The 14,763-nt window shown below is 41.9% G+C and overlaps 1 protein-coding gene across 1 annotated transcript; it reads right to left on the bottom strand.

Moving 5' to 3' along the window:
- Nucleotides 1-9,473: 9,473 nt before the first annotated feature.
- On the bottom strand, nucleotides 9,474-13,329 carry TLR5 (toll like receptor 5). Its single transcript, XM_054514342.1, is given in 7 exon segments — nucleotides 9,474-9,602; nucleotides 9,604-10,022; nucleotides 10,025-10,639; nucleotides 10,642-10,831; nucleotides 10,833-11,286; nucleotides 11,327-11,932; nucleotides 13,148-13,329. Coding segments are annotated over 7 exon segments (2,595 nt in total).
- Between the last annotated feature and the right edge of the window lie 1,434 nt (nucleotides 13,330-14,763).

Genomic DNA, 14,763 nt, shown 5'->3' with positions numbered 1-14,763 from the left:
CCCCCACGTGTGCACTGTGATTGGCCACCTGCAGCCTGGCATGCCTCTCTCTTTGGGGTCAGGCTCTTGGCTGACTGGATCAGTCTTCACCAAATCATTTACTACAGCCACTCTTAAGCATATTATAGGCCTTCCTCTTTATTGCTCACCTTGTAGGTAGCTTATTCCTCCTCCATGAGGCATACGCTCTGAGTTCTGACAGCACACGTGGCCTGTGGAAACAGTCACAGGGCCAAATCCTCTAAATATTGTAAAATTCCAAGACCCAGTCCAGGTCTCCTAAAATAGCATGTCTGTGCAAACTTCCTGGGGCTTTTTAAACAGCCTTCTGATGTGTGTGCTGGGGTATGAATGGACCTGTAGATTTCTGAAGTGTCAAGGGGGCGAATGTGTGTGCAGCCAAATGAGAATATTATCAATGAGTCTCTTCAGAGAAGAACACCGATGAAAAGGACACTGTTAGCAAAAAACAACCACAGAAGTATGAGCAAATACTCAAAAGGAAGAACACCCAGGGGGAGTGGGTTCCCACTTTCTAGTGAACTACATTATTTTTTTTCAGAAGTCATGCTAAATAGGAAAGATTTTCCAGTTTTAGCAAAAAAACTGAAATAATGTCTGTCCTTAGTGTAAGTTCTTCTGGGTGTGAAGACAAGTCCCAGTGTACTTCTGTGGCCATAGGATAAGCCTATCGATTTGTCTCCTAAGAGGAGTTAAGTTAAAAAAAGCTAAGCTCTTATCTTTTTTCTGTGTTTACTTTGCTTCATCAGCATGTTGTTTAATTGTCTCTCAGTTTTAATATCTTTACAATTATAGCACCCTCATGATTTAGGGCTTGTGCTGTCTTCTCACAAAAAAGATGAAAAAAGTGAGGCATGAAGAGGGTGATTTGCACAAGTTTCTTTAAAAGTTGAATTTGTTTCCAATATTTCAGATTATTGGCCTCTCATACCATTCTTTGTCTTCCATTTGGTCATCTACAATATGAATAGACAGTGAGCTGACAGGGACAGTTCCCTCTGTAGTAGTGCAGCTCCTCTTCCTTCACACTGAAAACTTCAATCGGCTTCAGATATAATTTTCCTGCAGCTGTTGTTGGTAGTTCTGCTTCTCTGGGTTCTTCAACTTTTTCAAATCAGACAAAAGATCTTTCCTAACCTCTGTCTTGAGTGATTTGTTTCCACCTTCCACGAGGAGAATTGCACAAAAATGGAAAACAGGGCAGAAAACTGCATGGGCTTTTCCTAAAGCATGTCTAAAGTTTACGAACAAAAAAGAAGAAATTCCTCCTATATTTAAACTAACCAAGCTCTGTCATTCCCAGCTGTTCTCCATCAGGTCACATTCCAAAATTATTCCTGATAAAGAATTGTAAAGACAGAACTGAGTGAAATACCACTGGCTTTTGTACTAACCAACAGCCTACATTTTTCCTCTTGCTGGATGTGGCCCTGAAGGGTATCAAGGGATTCGGTAAAGGTGAAGTGTGTTCTGGATTTGTCTTTGTTCCACACCAGCCTGTATTTTCCCTCATGCCATGAGGTTTGTCAAGGGCACCACTGGCTGCTACTGCCTCTGGCAGGAAAAGTGCAGCTCAGACTTCAGAGACATGAGGCAGGGCTGTGATTAATCCATGGCTTTTCGCTGAAGCCTGGTAGAGTATGGTGGACATAAGCGGGTAAATGTTTTGCAGGTCTTTCCTCACTTTTATTTAATCACACTGATATTCATGGTACTTGTCAGCTGCTCTCAGTCCTCCCTTGCAGCACAGGATGGGCTTTTCCTGGGTGGCTGCAAATCTATTTATAACAAAAGATGATGCAGGGATGTTTGATGGTGCAGAACAAGGAAAGTTACAAAAAGGAGTTGTAAAGCAGTTAAAGCTTGAAATTAAGGAAGCTGACACTGAAAATTGCAAGATTGTTTCCAACAGGCAGTTGCAATGCAGCTTGAGGGCTGTTCTCCCTAGGAAAAGAGTGAGAAATTCAAGGCCTGATCTTTTGGAGCTGAATGTTTGTCATGAGGGCTACAGATGCCAGAGCTCTTACACAAAGTCAGTGATTCACCCTGGCATTTCTCACCATCCCAAAGGGAAACCTGGGTGTATGAGCCTGGGGTTTTCCTTTCTGATGAGTTAAAGTGGACAAATTCCAGAACACCAGATCTTTGGATAAAAGGAGATTATAGTTAGGATAGTTTTGTTAATTTCTCATGCTCTGTACAATTTATTGTTTCGCCTTATTTTTTTCTTATTGATAATAAATTCTTAGGTGTCATTGTTTTGAAGCAACATAACCAAATGGTCCATTCCAAAGATTTTTCATGATTACTGGTGAATTTTGGTATCTGAAAGTTTTCAAAGTAGACTTCATGCATTTCAAATTATCTTGCCTTCTCCCTGTTCTCCCTACTCCATTGCTCACTTTCCCATAGGTCCATCTTCATGACAACAATGTCCTTATTGGGGTAATATGTTTTTTGTGGTTTTTCCTATCATTCTTAATTTGCAAGCCCTCATCAGAAATACTAGATCATGTGTGTACCTGAAAAGTGTCAGCACCTCCCAGTGAAATGCCCAGTGGATTCTGGCTCCCATCCTGAATAGGCTCAAATCAAGTTGGTGACACCCTTCAGCTGCCTTCTCCTCCCTGTAAAACCCATTCTGACCCACATGGACAGACTGGTAGCCATTAAGCAGAGGCCTTACACTGCTAATTAGTTCTTCTGATAAATAGAAGACTTTAGTTTGAAGGTTATAAAAATGCCCATTGTAAAACTCCTACTAAACCAAGTAGACAGACCTAAGAGCTTTGACAAAGCTGAGCTCTCTTCCCAGTGCTGCCCGTGCCCAAAGGTACATAACTTGATCCTCCCTGCCTCAATTCCTCCATCTTTATAGAGGAGATAATAACATGCATTCATCTTTATAAAACACTTCTAGGTTTACTGCTACAAAGTCCCACATGTGCCAAATACGTTTTGGTACTGCACCTGATCTCAATGCTGAAATTGCATTGCCAATCCAACTTTTAGGAACAGTGTCAACAGGCCTCATGACTTGAAGTACTTAGCTTTAGGTAGCAACATGAACAGCCTGATAGGTACAACCCTGATTCAACAATCTCCCCCAAATCTGCAATTCTGCTATCTTAAACTGTTGTTTTGCATGAGGATTCTCCATTTGCTCCACTCCTGTCCATCACTGCCCTTCACGCAGGCTTGAGGCAGCCTGATTTCTTACACTGTGGAATCTTGTATATGGTGATCAACCCAGTGCACTGACTGCTCATAAATCCAGTTTTGCAAGAGAATGGCAAACTGGAAAAAATACTCTAAACAGCATTTGGGACACACTAAATAAAGAGTGAAGTCTTCTTTGATAGTTACTGATGTTTACATACCATGTAATTATTATTATAATTGAAAATCCCAACTTCCTCTCTTTGAACATAATGTCTAAACAGGAAAAAACTAACCTTCCTGCTTGGAGAATTGTTAGTTTCAGAAGAAATATATTTTTTTTCTCTCTTGCAGCTCTCAAAGATTTTATTTTTAATACAAATGAAAAAGACAAACAATAGACTATCTAAAAGGAAGGAAAACCACGTCTGAAACAGTCTGCTATGAATAGATAATCTTTCCACTATGAAATAACTCATGTCATACCTACATTTTGACTTTTGCATATTGGGAAAGGAAATGTAGACTTACTTTTGGCACTCACTGCACTGTATATACACAACACAGGAAGCAAAGTTAAGGTTAGAGAGAGAAGAGAAGCCTCCTGCCAATCTGTACAGAGAGGAGGAATCATGTAGGCAGTTTGCCTGGCCCAACAGTAATTTCTAGATGTGATGCAAGGCTGAATTTAAAACTTGCTTGGCATACAGTGTTCTCTGGTTCAAGTCAGTGCTGACATGGCCTTTTGGGTAAATCTCACCTCTAAACTCTGCTTCTGCAGATTTTGTTTACTAAAGGAAATACTGGTGGAGCAGCACCTGCAGCTCTGTTCCAGGTGTGTGTGGAATTTCTGAGGGCTGCCAGGAGCAGCACAGTGAGACTGAAGACTGAGATGCTCTGCTCATCTTTGGGAGGCAGAAATCAGAAAACATAACTGAAAGCTCTCTATGAAAAAGTGCTCCTACCAAAGGCAGAACAAACTGTTTGGCATTCCAAAAGTGCTTCATACTTTCCCAGAGTTTGACAGGCAGCCTAATGGGATAATCACCAGGAGAGGCCTTGTGAGGACTGCTGCTGTCAATTTGTCAGCATGGGAAGTGTTCATATTGTCACTTCTCCTTCATGTTATTTCATTGCAGGCAAGGCTGTATTCTTGCTGGTCCTATTTAACAGTAACTGCTGAAATATTTTGCATGAATGGAAAGGGTTATATATGATATAAGGTTGCTTCCCCACAGAGGGCTGGGAAGCTGGAAAGGCCTGTCTTTTCTCCATCGTCTTCTTAAAGTTCCGTATTCCAGGCCTGACTAATTTAGATGTTCTTAACTGCTAAGCGGAAGGCCTGAAATACTTGGGCAATTTCTTGGCTCTTGTATTTACAGACTGTATGAATATCTACCAACTTTTGATCATGTAGAAAGTGTGAAAATGTGGTCTTACAGGGTCAAATACCAGACATTTATAATTGTTTTCTATTCCTTGGGGTTTTTTATACCAGTCTCTGATTTTGGAAGCCTTATTTTACAGAACTACCAGCTTACCGTTGGCAGTACTGTGTAAGTGTAAATAAAATCCTGCCAATATTTTCTTGGGCTATTTCCAGGTGGATCTTCTTACTCCATTAGGGCATTATGCTTACTTATGTTTGTAGGATCAGACCCTTAAGACATATCTTGTTCCTTGTCTGTCTTTGCTTGCTTCAGGTTTGCACTTCTTGTGGAACCCAAGTGTGCATCCTTCCCAACTATGCTTTTCCAGAGATTCACAGGTGAAGCTTCAGCTCCATTTGCAACCCCTCACTCCTGCCACTCAGTTGTGTCCTGCTCTTCATCTGCATTTTCCCAGGTATGGGCCTTGCTTTGTGATTTAACTGGGCTGCAGCTGCAGCAAGAAGAGAACGTATTAAAGCTGTTGTAAAATAATGGGCACCACATGAAATCAAGAAGGTGGGGTCCAATGATCTGAACTGCAGATGGTCACTGGTAGGGACAAGGAGAGCTGTCATGCTGAAAAAAAAATCCAGAAGTCAGCAAATGAGCTGAGTTAATGATGTGACACAAGAAAATTAAAGGCAGTGTTTCTGGGCAATGTATGCAGGAGTGTGTCCCTCTTGAGACTGAGCTCCCTGTAGTCTTGTCTATGCTTGTGCAGGTATTAGGGTGGGAGCAGAGCTGGATACTAACTGTAGTAGTTAGATCTATCACCTCATTAATTAACAACATGACACTCTACCAGCATGTGGAACAGTTTCTCTGATTGGGATTAAAAAGTATAATTGGATTTCACTGAGAATACTATTTATGTCAGATTGGAGGAGATGCCTGATTTCACAGTGTGGGAAATAGCAATAATAACATCAAATGTGAAATAATATGTGACCATACAATTGTTTCCTTCTGTTAGTCTCCATAGGGATGTTTGTAGAATCTGGATTCTTGTCCTGAGTGCCTGGACTTCAAGGAGGAGCCCATGCAATCCTTGGACTCTGAGAGGCTGGCTAGATGTCACTGTTGAACAACACTGCCCATTTGACCAGTTACTGTTTATAATATGTATTGCAATGGTAGGACTGGACCTTGCTATTGAATATCTGAGCTGATACCATGGGGCACTGAGTCGCTGTCCTCCTCTGTGCTGCTACTGCAAATAAATTCACCAGCTTCCATCTTAATAGCTTGCTTTAGAGCCAGTGCCACACTTCACATCCTATTCTGGACCCTCTCCAACAAGTTAATGTTTTTTTACTGAGGAAGGTGAGTAAAAATTATGAGAGTATCCTTAACTAAGGAGCCATAACATTCTGATAGAGCAGTAATGTTCCCAGTGAGCCTGACGGAAATCCGATCAATAGTTATGAGGCTGAGGCTCGATTTATGGCCTGAATTCATCAAGCATAGTAATTCTCCATTTTTGTATAGGATGCTTTTGTGGTTCCTGCTGAGGAGAGGAGTATAAAGTCAGGACAAGCTCTTTCTCAACAATTGCCCAGGCTTTTTAATTTAAGATAGCTGACTCTACAGAGGTGGCGATCAGGGTCCTATGATCGATTCTAAGGCAATTTTTCATCATATAGGACAGGCTGTACCAACTGTATGGGTTCTCAGAGTCTCAGGCTTGGAACTGTTTCACAAAGAGTAAAAAATATGGTTATTTTGGATCTCTTAAAAATTTGACCCTGCAGTTATTCATTTGCCTGCAAACCAATCCACTGTCAGGAATGGTTCAGTAGCATGTTCTCCAAAAATTGTTTTCCTGCCTTTTGTAGACCCCTTGCAATAGAATTTTCTAGATGGAGGCTGGACTAATTCTACATTTCTAAGCTGCCTCTGTGGAAGAAGTTCTCCCATCTGCTTCCAGCACAGGTGTGATCTCTTTAAGTTTTGAAATTGGTTTTTAAGGACAAAGGCAGACAATGACATTTCATCCAAAGGTTTTATTAAAACCACCATGTAAATAGTGGTTTTCAGACCTTTCCAAACCCTGAAGTAAATGCAAACCTGATGTAGCCATCTCCCACCAGTGCTATAAGCATTGTGAGAAACAACAGCTTTGAAAATTTAAAAAAGTTTATTAAACCTTGACAAAAATACAACAAAAGGACTATATCAGGAAAAATTAACAGCATTGGGAACTGCCCCTCATGGATACCCCATGGCCAGCTCATCTTCAAGATGGATGCTCATTCTTTTATACCCACTGTGGGGGGGTTGCATCAGCCAGCCCCGGCACCTCCCAAAGTCTGTCAGTCAGCTCTTCTTTGCCATTTATTGGTGGAGACTGCTTTCTTGTAACCTGGTTGGAGGGTCAGGTGTTATCATGCCATGCCCCCTTAGCAAGAAGCTTTTCCATTCCCAACTGCCCCCGGTAAGGGACACATGTACACACCTTCTTTTACCTGTCCTAGACAACCCTGGCTGTCTGATGGTAACGATATGGGGGGGAAGAGAACTATGGGGAGAACAGAGGACATCTAAACTACAATAACATAACGATACATCACTAAAAGTTTTCTTAATATTCACACAATAGTTATCCCTTAATTGCGAGAGCCAATCATCTCATTATCCATCTAAAACAGCATGAAATAGACAGAAGGTTTTCAGATTAAATGGAAAAGCCTATGTTTAAGCCATCTCCTGTATCTACTTGTCATTCCTGCATGCACAGATTTGTAGGAGAAAGTTTTAAGTCTCTGAAGAGACAGGAGTATTTTGTAAATATACAGCAAGGTCCTAAGTGAAGAGGGCTCTAAATTAACATTTGACCAAAAATATTTTGTGATACTCATTCAAATATAACTTCTTAAGGGTGCTTTTAAATCCCCAACTCTTACACCATGCACGTAGACTAAGCACCTGGACCTGCAGATCTTCATTGTATAGATTCATTCCTGCTTTGGCTATTTGCCAGTGGGTTTTATGTGAAATACTCCCTGGTATAGCCTCTGCATTTAAAGGATGCCTATAAATATCTGTACTGGCTGACGGGGCAAAAGGAGAAAGAGACATTCTTAGAGAAATGTAAGATGTGCAGAGAGCTGAAATGCCCATGGTGGCTTTTCTGATGGTTCAGGGCGGGCTCTGGGAAGCCAGGGCTGCTGGTGCTTTCCCAGCCCTCTCCTTGCAGCAAGATTTTCCCCTCCTGCCAGCAGCTGCGAGGGCAGAAGACAGGAGGCGCTCAGGAAAGCTGGGCTGTTACCTGAGCCAACAGCGACACCCAGAGCTCCAGCAGCACGATCAATCCCTTCTTACATCTGCAGCCCCGTGTCCATGCCGCCTGGAAAATATCCCAAGGATTAGCCCTTTTTGCCTTCCTGAATGACTACATTTATTGAGAACGAAGACATATTTTGCTGTAGTAATTTTATCAATAGCAATCGTGTATACTGTGCTGAGAGTAAATTAGATCAGCCACAGGCACATTATATTCCAATGCTTGCCTTCACACAAAGTGGATTACACTCTTTCATCTCTATCAAAACAGTTAAGATGATGTTATTTTTTGCAGCTAAGGTCGAAGCAGACAACTTATAAAACCTCCCATTCCTGATTCCTCACTTCTGCAAGAAGTCTCACTGAGACCACACTGAAATTATTTTGGTAAGCTTTTGTTGAATAAATGCACAAAGAGAGGCAAACAGTACATGCAAGGAGCATGTCAAGATCAAAATAATAGGTGCAAGTTTTGTGACAGTGAACACTGAGTCAGACTTTTAATAAAATGACCCTAAACAACCCCTTGAAGACACATATCTGAGCAGACAGTGGTAAAATAATTAGAGAAGAAGAGAGAGCTAATTTTCTAATGTCTCTAGAAAAGAGACAGTTTTCTAATACTGTTTTCTAGAGACATTAGAAAACTCTCTAACAGAGAGAGTTTTCTAATGTCTCTAGAAAAAACATTTCAATACAAGCAAGAAAACTCCTTAGAATTGATCAGTATACAGGGTGTGCTGAGGACAACCCAAATTACTCAGGACAATTACAAAGTACAGGTGTATTTCGCACTACCGGAACACAAAAGACCTGTCACCAGGGTACAGCCTGCACAACTGCTAAGGTAGCTTCTTGTTTCCTTTCCAAGCTCAAGCTTGCCTCAGATCCAAAGGGAATACCAGCTCCTCTCTGCAGGGCAGGAGGCAGGTCAAGTGAAAAAGCACCAATGCTGAGCAAGTAGCAAATGTTGTAGGCCAATGACTGTCGTTTGATCACCAAGCAGAGAAGTTGGTGGAGGGGAAGGGCATGAACGGAGTCCAAAGCTTTTATGTTCCAGCTGAGCTGAGGTTAATTGAGAAGATAATAAACAAATTAAATCCATGTTATATCAATATAAAGCATAAAGGTGCAAACCAATGTGAAACAGAGCAAGAAAAGTTACCAGGCAGCAAGCACAGAATTAAGTGGTCCAGGAACCACAATAATCAGGCTTGGCAGTGCCTGAGAGCACTTTTGGTCACTCCTGGACAGTATCATGGACTCTCTTTGAGGAAACAACCACAAGCATCCTTCTCTAGCTGAAACAGACCATTAAGCAGTACTCCAAAAATCAGGGCCAAAGTGCCTGAAGATGCATCCAAAATGTGAAACATCTGTGGTTCATTCAATTCTTCTGAAAATGCATGAGTCCATTTGCATTTTCATAAATCTGCCTGTTGTTTTGTCTCTGTGTTCTGAAACATTTATATTGAAACAGTTACCATTCTGCATGTCTTTTCAAGGAAAGATGAAGCCAACTTCTGTTTATTCCTGCCATGGCACAGTTAGAAATGGGATATTTGCCAGGAACTCACACAGTCAATGTGAGACAGTTGCTACAGGCTGCAGCTCTATACCACCAGTTTTCCATCGCACTTTTATTTCTTTCAGAATTTGTCAAGAAAGGTTATCTAAAAAACAGTCCACATCTTGATAATCTTGATAATCACTGCAAATACTGATTCCTTTGTAGGAAGTTTCAAATTGGTTTGTGTTTCTTCAGCTGATACTGAGAAAGTGACCCAACCACTACCATAATGAGGACATCCTTCAGATCACAGAAGTACTTGCTCTGCGTGAAATTAAAGGCTTCCACACACCACCCATCTTTGAGAAACTGCCTGGTCACAATGCAAATTGTTTTCCTGCTGTTCCAAATGGCATCATTAATATTTTTGATATGTTCTTTGCCAGGCATGAAATCTCTTTATTCAAAACACAAGGTAAATCTGTTGTTATCAAAATACTGTGAGTCCAGGTGCTTTAGGAAAGAATTCTGGACCCATTCAAAGTCATTTTTGCTGTAGCACAGATATGCATCATATTTGTATTCATTTTTATCTACTGCTTGTTGTTGGTTGTCTGTCTTTTTGTGGTGGTTTTATATCAGATGAAACAAATCCCCCAGCAGTGAGTAAAAATTATGACTGCCACCAGAAACATGAGAAGAATGACCGAGAAGAAGATGAAGAGTGAGAATCTGAGTGTCTGCTGGAGTTCATCTTTATCACAGCCATCGTACACCATATATGACAGGCGTCAAAGGCAGGGGGCGTACACACCGTACCTGTCAGACTGGGAGCCAGCCAGGGTTACATTTGTTTCATTCAGCCACACTAGCAGGCCCTTTAAAGCAGAGTCACAGACATAATTATTATGTGTTATATCCAGAATACTCAAAGTCATAAAGACTTCAGGCTCAGGGGAAAACAGCTGGTTTCCAGATAAGTTTAGGTTTGTTAGGCTTTGTGGGAAAAGCCCAGGAGAAAGATGAGACAACAGGTTGGAAGCCAGGTAAAGTCTTTTAAGAGATGGTAGACCTCTAAAAATCTCCTGTGGAAGTGCCCTGAGGTAGTTGTTATTCAGATGTAGAACTTGAAGTTTGGGCAATGCCCCAAACACATCCAAACATAAATCTCTCTCCCACACCAGCTGTAACATATTTTCACCAAGATCCATATATACTAACTGATTGCTTTCTATAAATTAGCACTGTTCACACAGTAAGAGAACCAGTTCTGTTTTAAAAAGATATACTGCAGATCTGGAATTTGGAAAAGAACATACAGGTCACCTAGTTTTGCCAACCAATTTCTTTCTAATTTGAGGTGTGTTGCAGTTATTGCTCTGTTACCTACAGACATTAGCTTATTGTCACCTAAAAAGGCCTAAAAAGGCAGAGGTCAGATGTGGAAAGGAAGGGAGTCTTTTAATGGCATTATCTCAGAGATAAATTATTTTCAGATTTACTGAATGCCTGAATGATTCATCACACATCATCCCAACATGATTTTGCTGTAAATCAATATTTGTTACACTACATAGACCTGCAAAAGTATAATTGTACAACTCACCCCAAAGGTTACTTGAGAGATTGAGAATTTTTAGGTTGCCCAAGCCAAAAAATGCTTACCTTTGGATTTGATTTATCTTGTTTTTGAAAAGGTTCAGTGATTCCAGATTGCCAAGACTTTGAAAGACTAAAGAATTGAGAGAGAAAATGCAACCCTGTTAAATATCAAAGAACCTTAGTTTACTTCTTCCTAGTCCTGCAAAAGTACAATCATCTGGATTTTTTAAATTATCAAAGGCAAATCCTGAACCAATTATAGGACTGCTAAATTTTAAAGAACTTAAATTTGAGTCCCTTCAATGGGTAAGAACTTAAGAACTTTAATTTGAGTCCCTTCAAACAGAGATACTGGACTCTCTCTGTGCTCCAGCCATTGTCAGTAAGGTCTAGTGAGCTAAATGTGGTATTTTTGAAAGGATTGGGGCACTTGGCCCAGGCCACATCTGCTGTCTTGTACAAATGATTAAAACTGAGGTTAAAAAATAAAAAGTGTTTTCCTTGGAAGCTGGTAAGATTGGTTTGACAAAAGTTGGATATCTTGTTGAATTTCACGTTCACACTTTTCAAGGCCGTTGGATTATAAAATAAGGGGTGGGGATGAAGTTTTGTGATTTCATTCATTGAAAGATCCAATTCTTCCAATGATCTCCAATCTTGAAAGTAACATTCTTCCAGGATGGAATCACCAAGGGAATTGTGAAACAGATGGACAAGAGTCAGTCTTGGTAAGCCCATAAAAGCATCAAGATGCAGTTGAAGAATCTTGTCTCCCAAGTCTAAGATACAAAGGTTTGGCAGGTTCCTGAATGCTTTTTTTCCTATGGTAACAGGATGGACCAACTGGGTTCCAATTTCCAACAGCCACAAGTGCTCCAGCAGTGGGAACAAAATCACTTTTCTGATATAGTTGTGTCATGGTTTGACACTGGCACAATGCCAGTGCCCCCATGAAGATACCTTCTCCCTGGTAGCTGCTGTGAAATGTGACCAGGAATAAGCAAAGCAGGCTCCTACTTAGGGAAGAAAGAAAACAAAACTTTATTAACTACACTACAACTACAGATAAAAAGGAACACACACACAGGGAAAATGAAAACCTTACAAATACATTTCCTCCTCCCCCCACCAAATTCCAACACAATACATCTATTCCTCAAATCACCAACTCTTAGTCCAGAACCACCCTTCAGACAATCAATCCTCAGTTCATCAAGAGGAGACAAGTCCTTCTTGTACCATGGGCTTCCCCTGGAAACACAGCTGAAGCCTCGTGTGTTTCCATGTCACTCGTGGCACCGCCCGGAGTACATCTGCCGTCGTGACCTCTTTCATGTCCAGTGCTCTCACCACTGAACACGGACCAGAGCTGCTTCTAGAGTTGTCTTTTTTAAGGATGCTCTGTCCCGATCCAAAAAAGGCACAGTCTCTCCTTTGGGACACCTGTCCCCACAATTCTCTCCTTTGGGACACCGGTCCCCCCCATATTTTTTCACCCCCTGGGGCTGAAGAGTACCAACACTGAACCCTCTTGGTTCTGTGGCCATTGCCTCCCCCTACATGCAGTCTCTGTATCACAAGGAACATGGTTCTGTCCATGGCTGTACAAAAAGAGTCCAGCAAAAGCCACTCCATCATCTCTTCCCACTAGGATTCTTCTCTATTCTTCCACTATTTCTCACTTGCCCAGACCTCTCTCACACTTGCACATTCCTTCCTCATCTTCCACTCTATCTTCTAGGAAAGGTCAATGATCTGTAAAGTTCTCATTCTCCAAAAAGGGGTTAAAAGATCCTACAAGCAGCCGGCTGAACCCCCCCTCTTCTCCGTCCCAGCCGTGCTGCCGGCACAGGCCCATGTTTATCCAGTTTCAAGGTTACAGTCTCAGGCAGCGGCCTCTCCCGGCCACATGGCTTTTTCCCTCCCCCTGCCCAGCCAGCAGCTGGGCCAGGGGAGAGACCCGAACTCTTTCCTGCTGGAAACCCAAGAGGACCCTCCCAGGGGAGAGCTCTGCTTTTAACCCGGTGTTCTCAGAGGCAGATCCATGTCCTAATGGCCAGGTTAAATGCCAATATTAAAGTCTGAATATCCATTGGCCAAAAACACAGCATGCCAAAAAACACATTTCCTGTCAAACCACCACAAATTGTATGTCAGGAAAAGCTTCACTGTATCCTTTGGCACAGGTGGAACAGGTGGAACATCTGTGAGGCCGCAGAAAAAGCATATGGAGACTTGGGCTTCTGAGTAGCACCTTCTAGATGCACACATACCACTAGCTAGTGACAGCCCAAAGAAGAGGAGGAGCTGATGGCACAACATCATGAACCGACATGAAAAAAACTGACAACAGCAAGAATTAGTTCAGCAGTTGGCTGTCTTTGCAGTGAGTTTCAGAGCACATTTTTAACAGCTGTAGAATAGAGGACTAATGTCACCCTAAAAATGACTTGTGATTTGGGATTTATCTCTGAAATCTAACAAGCATCACCTGATAGTCTGGTCAGAACATGCATCCCAAAAAAATGTGAGGACCTCCTAAAACCTAAAAAGTAACTCTCCTTTATGCTCCTGTCCTAGGGTGACATTATGATGCTTGTATCCCCAATCAGGTGTTCTGTTTATGCTGGATGTTATATTCTGTGCCTTCAAGACTGGCTATGACAGTGAAGGCAGGGAGAAGAAGAAGCATGGAGTTTCGTTATCAGCTGCGCTCTCACCCACAGTTTGCTGGAACACAGAACTCCACTGTTGTTGTCTGGGCACGGATAGGGCAGAACACCATGCTCCTTTTGCTTTTTAGTTAGTTCAGCTAGCTGAGGCGGTCTGAGTTTTCCCTGGACTGTTTTTCTTTCCCTTTTTCTTGGAACCACTTGAGCCTGCTCCGGAGTGGGACCTGGGGAGCACTGAGAGCTTGCACTTTGTGACCTGCGGGGGCCTACTCTGGGCAGCAGCCTTTGCCAGTGCCGGAGGGATTGATAACAGAGCGAGCACCCACAGGAGACACTTTCTGAATTTGTCATCTCTTCAGAGCAGTGAATGAGTTTTGTCATCCGGTATTGTTATTTCTTGTGCTGAGGAGTGCCTTCCTGTTAAATAAACAGTTTCTTTCACTTCTCTCTGAGGAAATTCTTCCCGAGCCAGTTGGGGGGAGGGGCCATGTGGGTTGGGTTTCTGGGGGCCCCTTTTGGAGTTTTTTTCCCAAATTTGCCCTAAACCAGGACAGCTCTTTAAAACCTCACCAGGTAAAAATCTTGGCCTGGCTATTTAATCTGCACCGTGGAACTCGTAATGCTGGTGTATTAGCTTAACTCCTTAATTAGTTTTTCCAAAAAGGCTAAAACAGTTTGGATTGTCCAAGTAAAAGTGCAGCCACCCAGTCATCTCAACAGAGCAGGCAAATGCTGCTCTTTCCCTGAGTGCTCTCCTTGTCACCCGTTTGGAATGCAGATTGTTATCACACAGAGGTACCTAAAAGCCATGAGTTCTTAAGAAGGGGAACCTCTTTTGGGGCTCCTCAAGCCTCAGATTAACCTGACAATGTGAAGTTGTTCTGGAAAATAGTGGCTGTAAAATAGTTTAAAAAGTATAGGCAGGAACAAGACTAACAGTAACGGAACAAAACAAAACAAAAGCAGTAGCCTGAAACTGTGCTGCAAGATTTCATGTTTTATGAAAAACTACATTTCCCAAACTGTAAATTCCCAAATTATATGAAAAGGTGCATAGCACAATTTATGCGGCTTAATGATGAATCCA

Source organism: Molothrus ater, chromosome 3 (genome assembly GCF_012460135.2).
Source record: "Molothrus ater isolate BHLD 08-10-18 breed brown headed cowbird chromosome 3, BPBGC_Mater_1.1, whole genome shotgun sequence".
NCBI classification, from domain to species: Eukaryota; Metazoa; Chordata; class Aves; order Passeriformes; family Icteridae; genus Molothrus; species Molothrus ater.
This window is presented reverse-complemented; position numbering and strand designations above follow the sequence as displayed.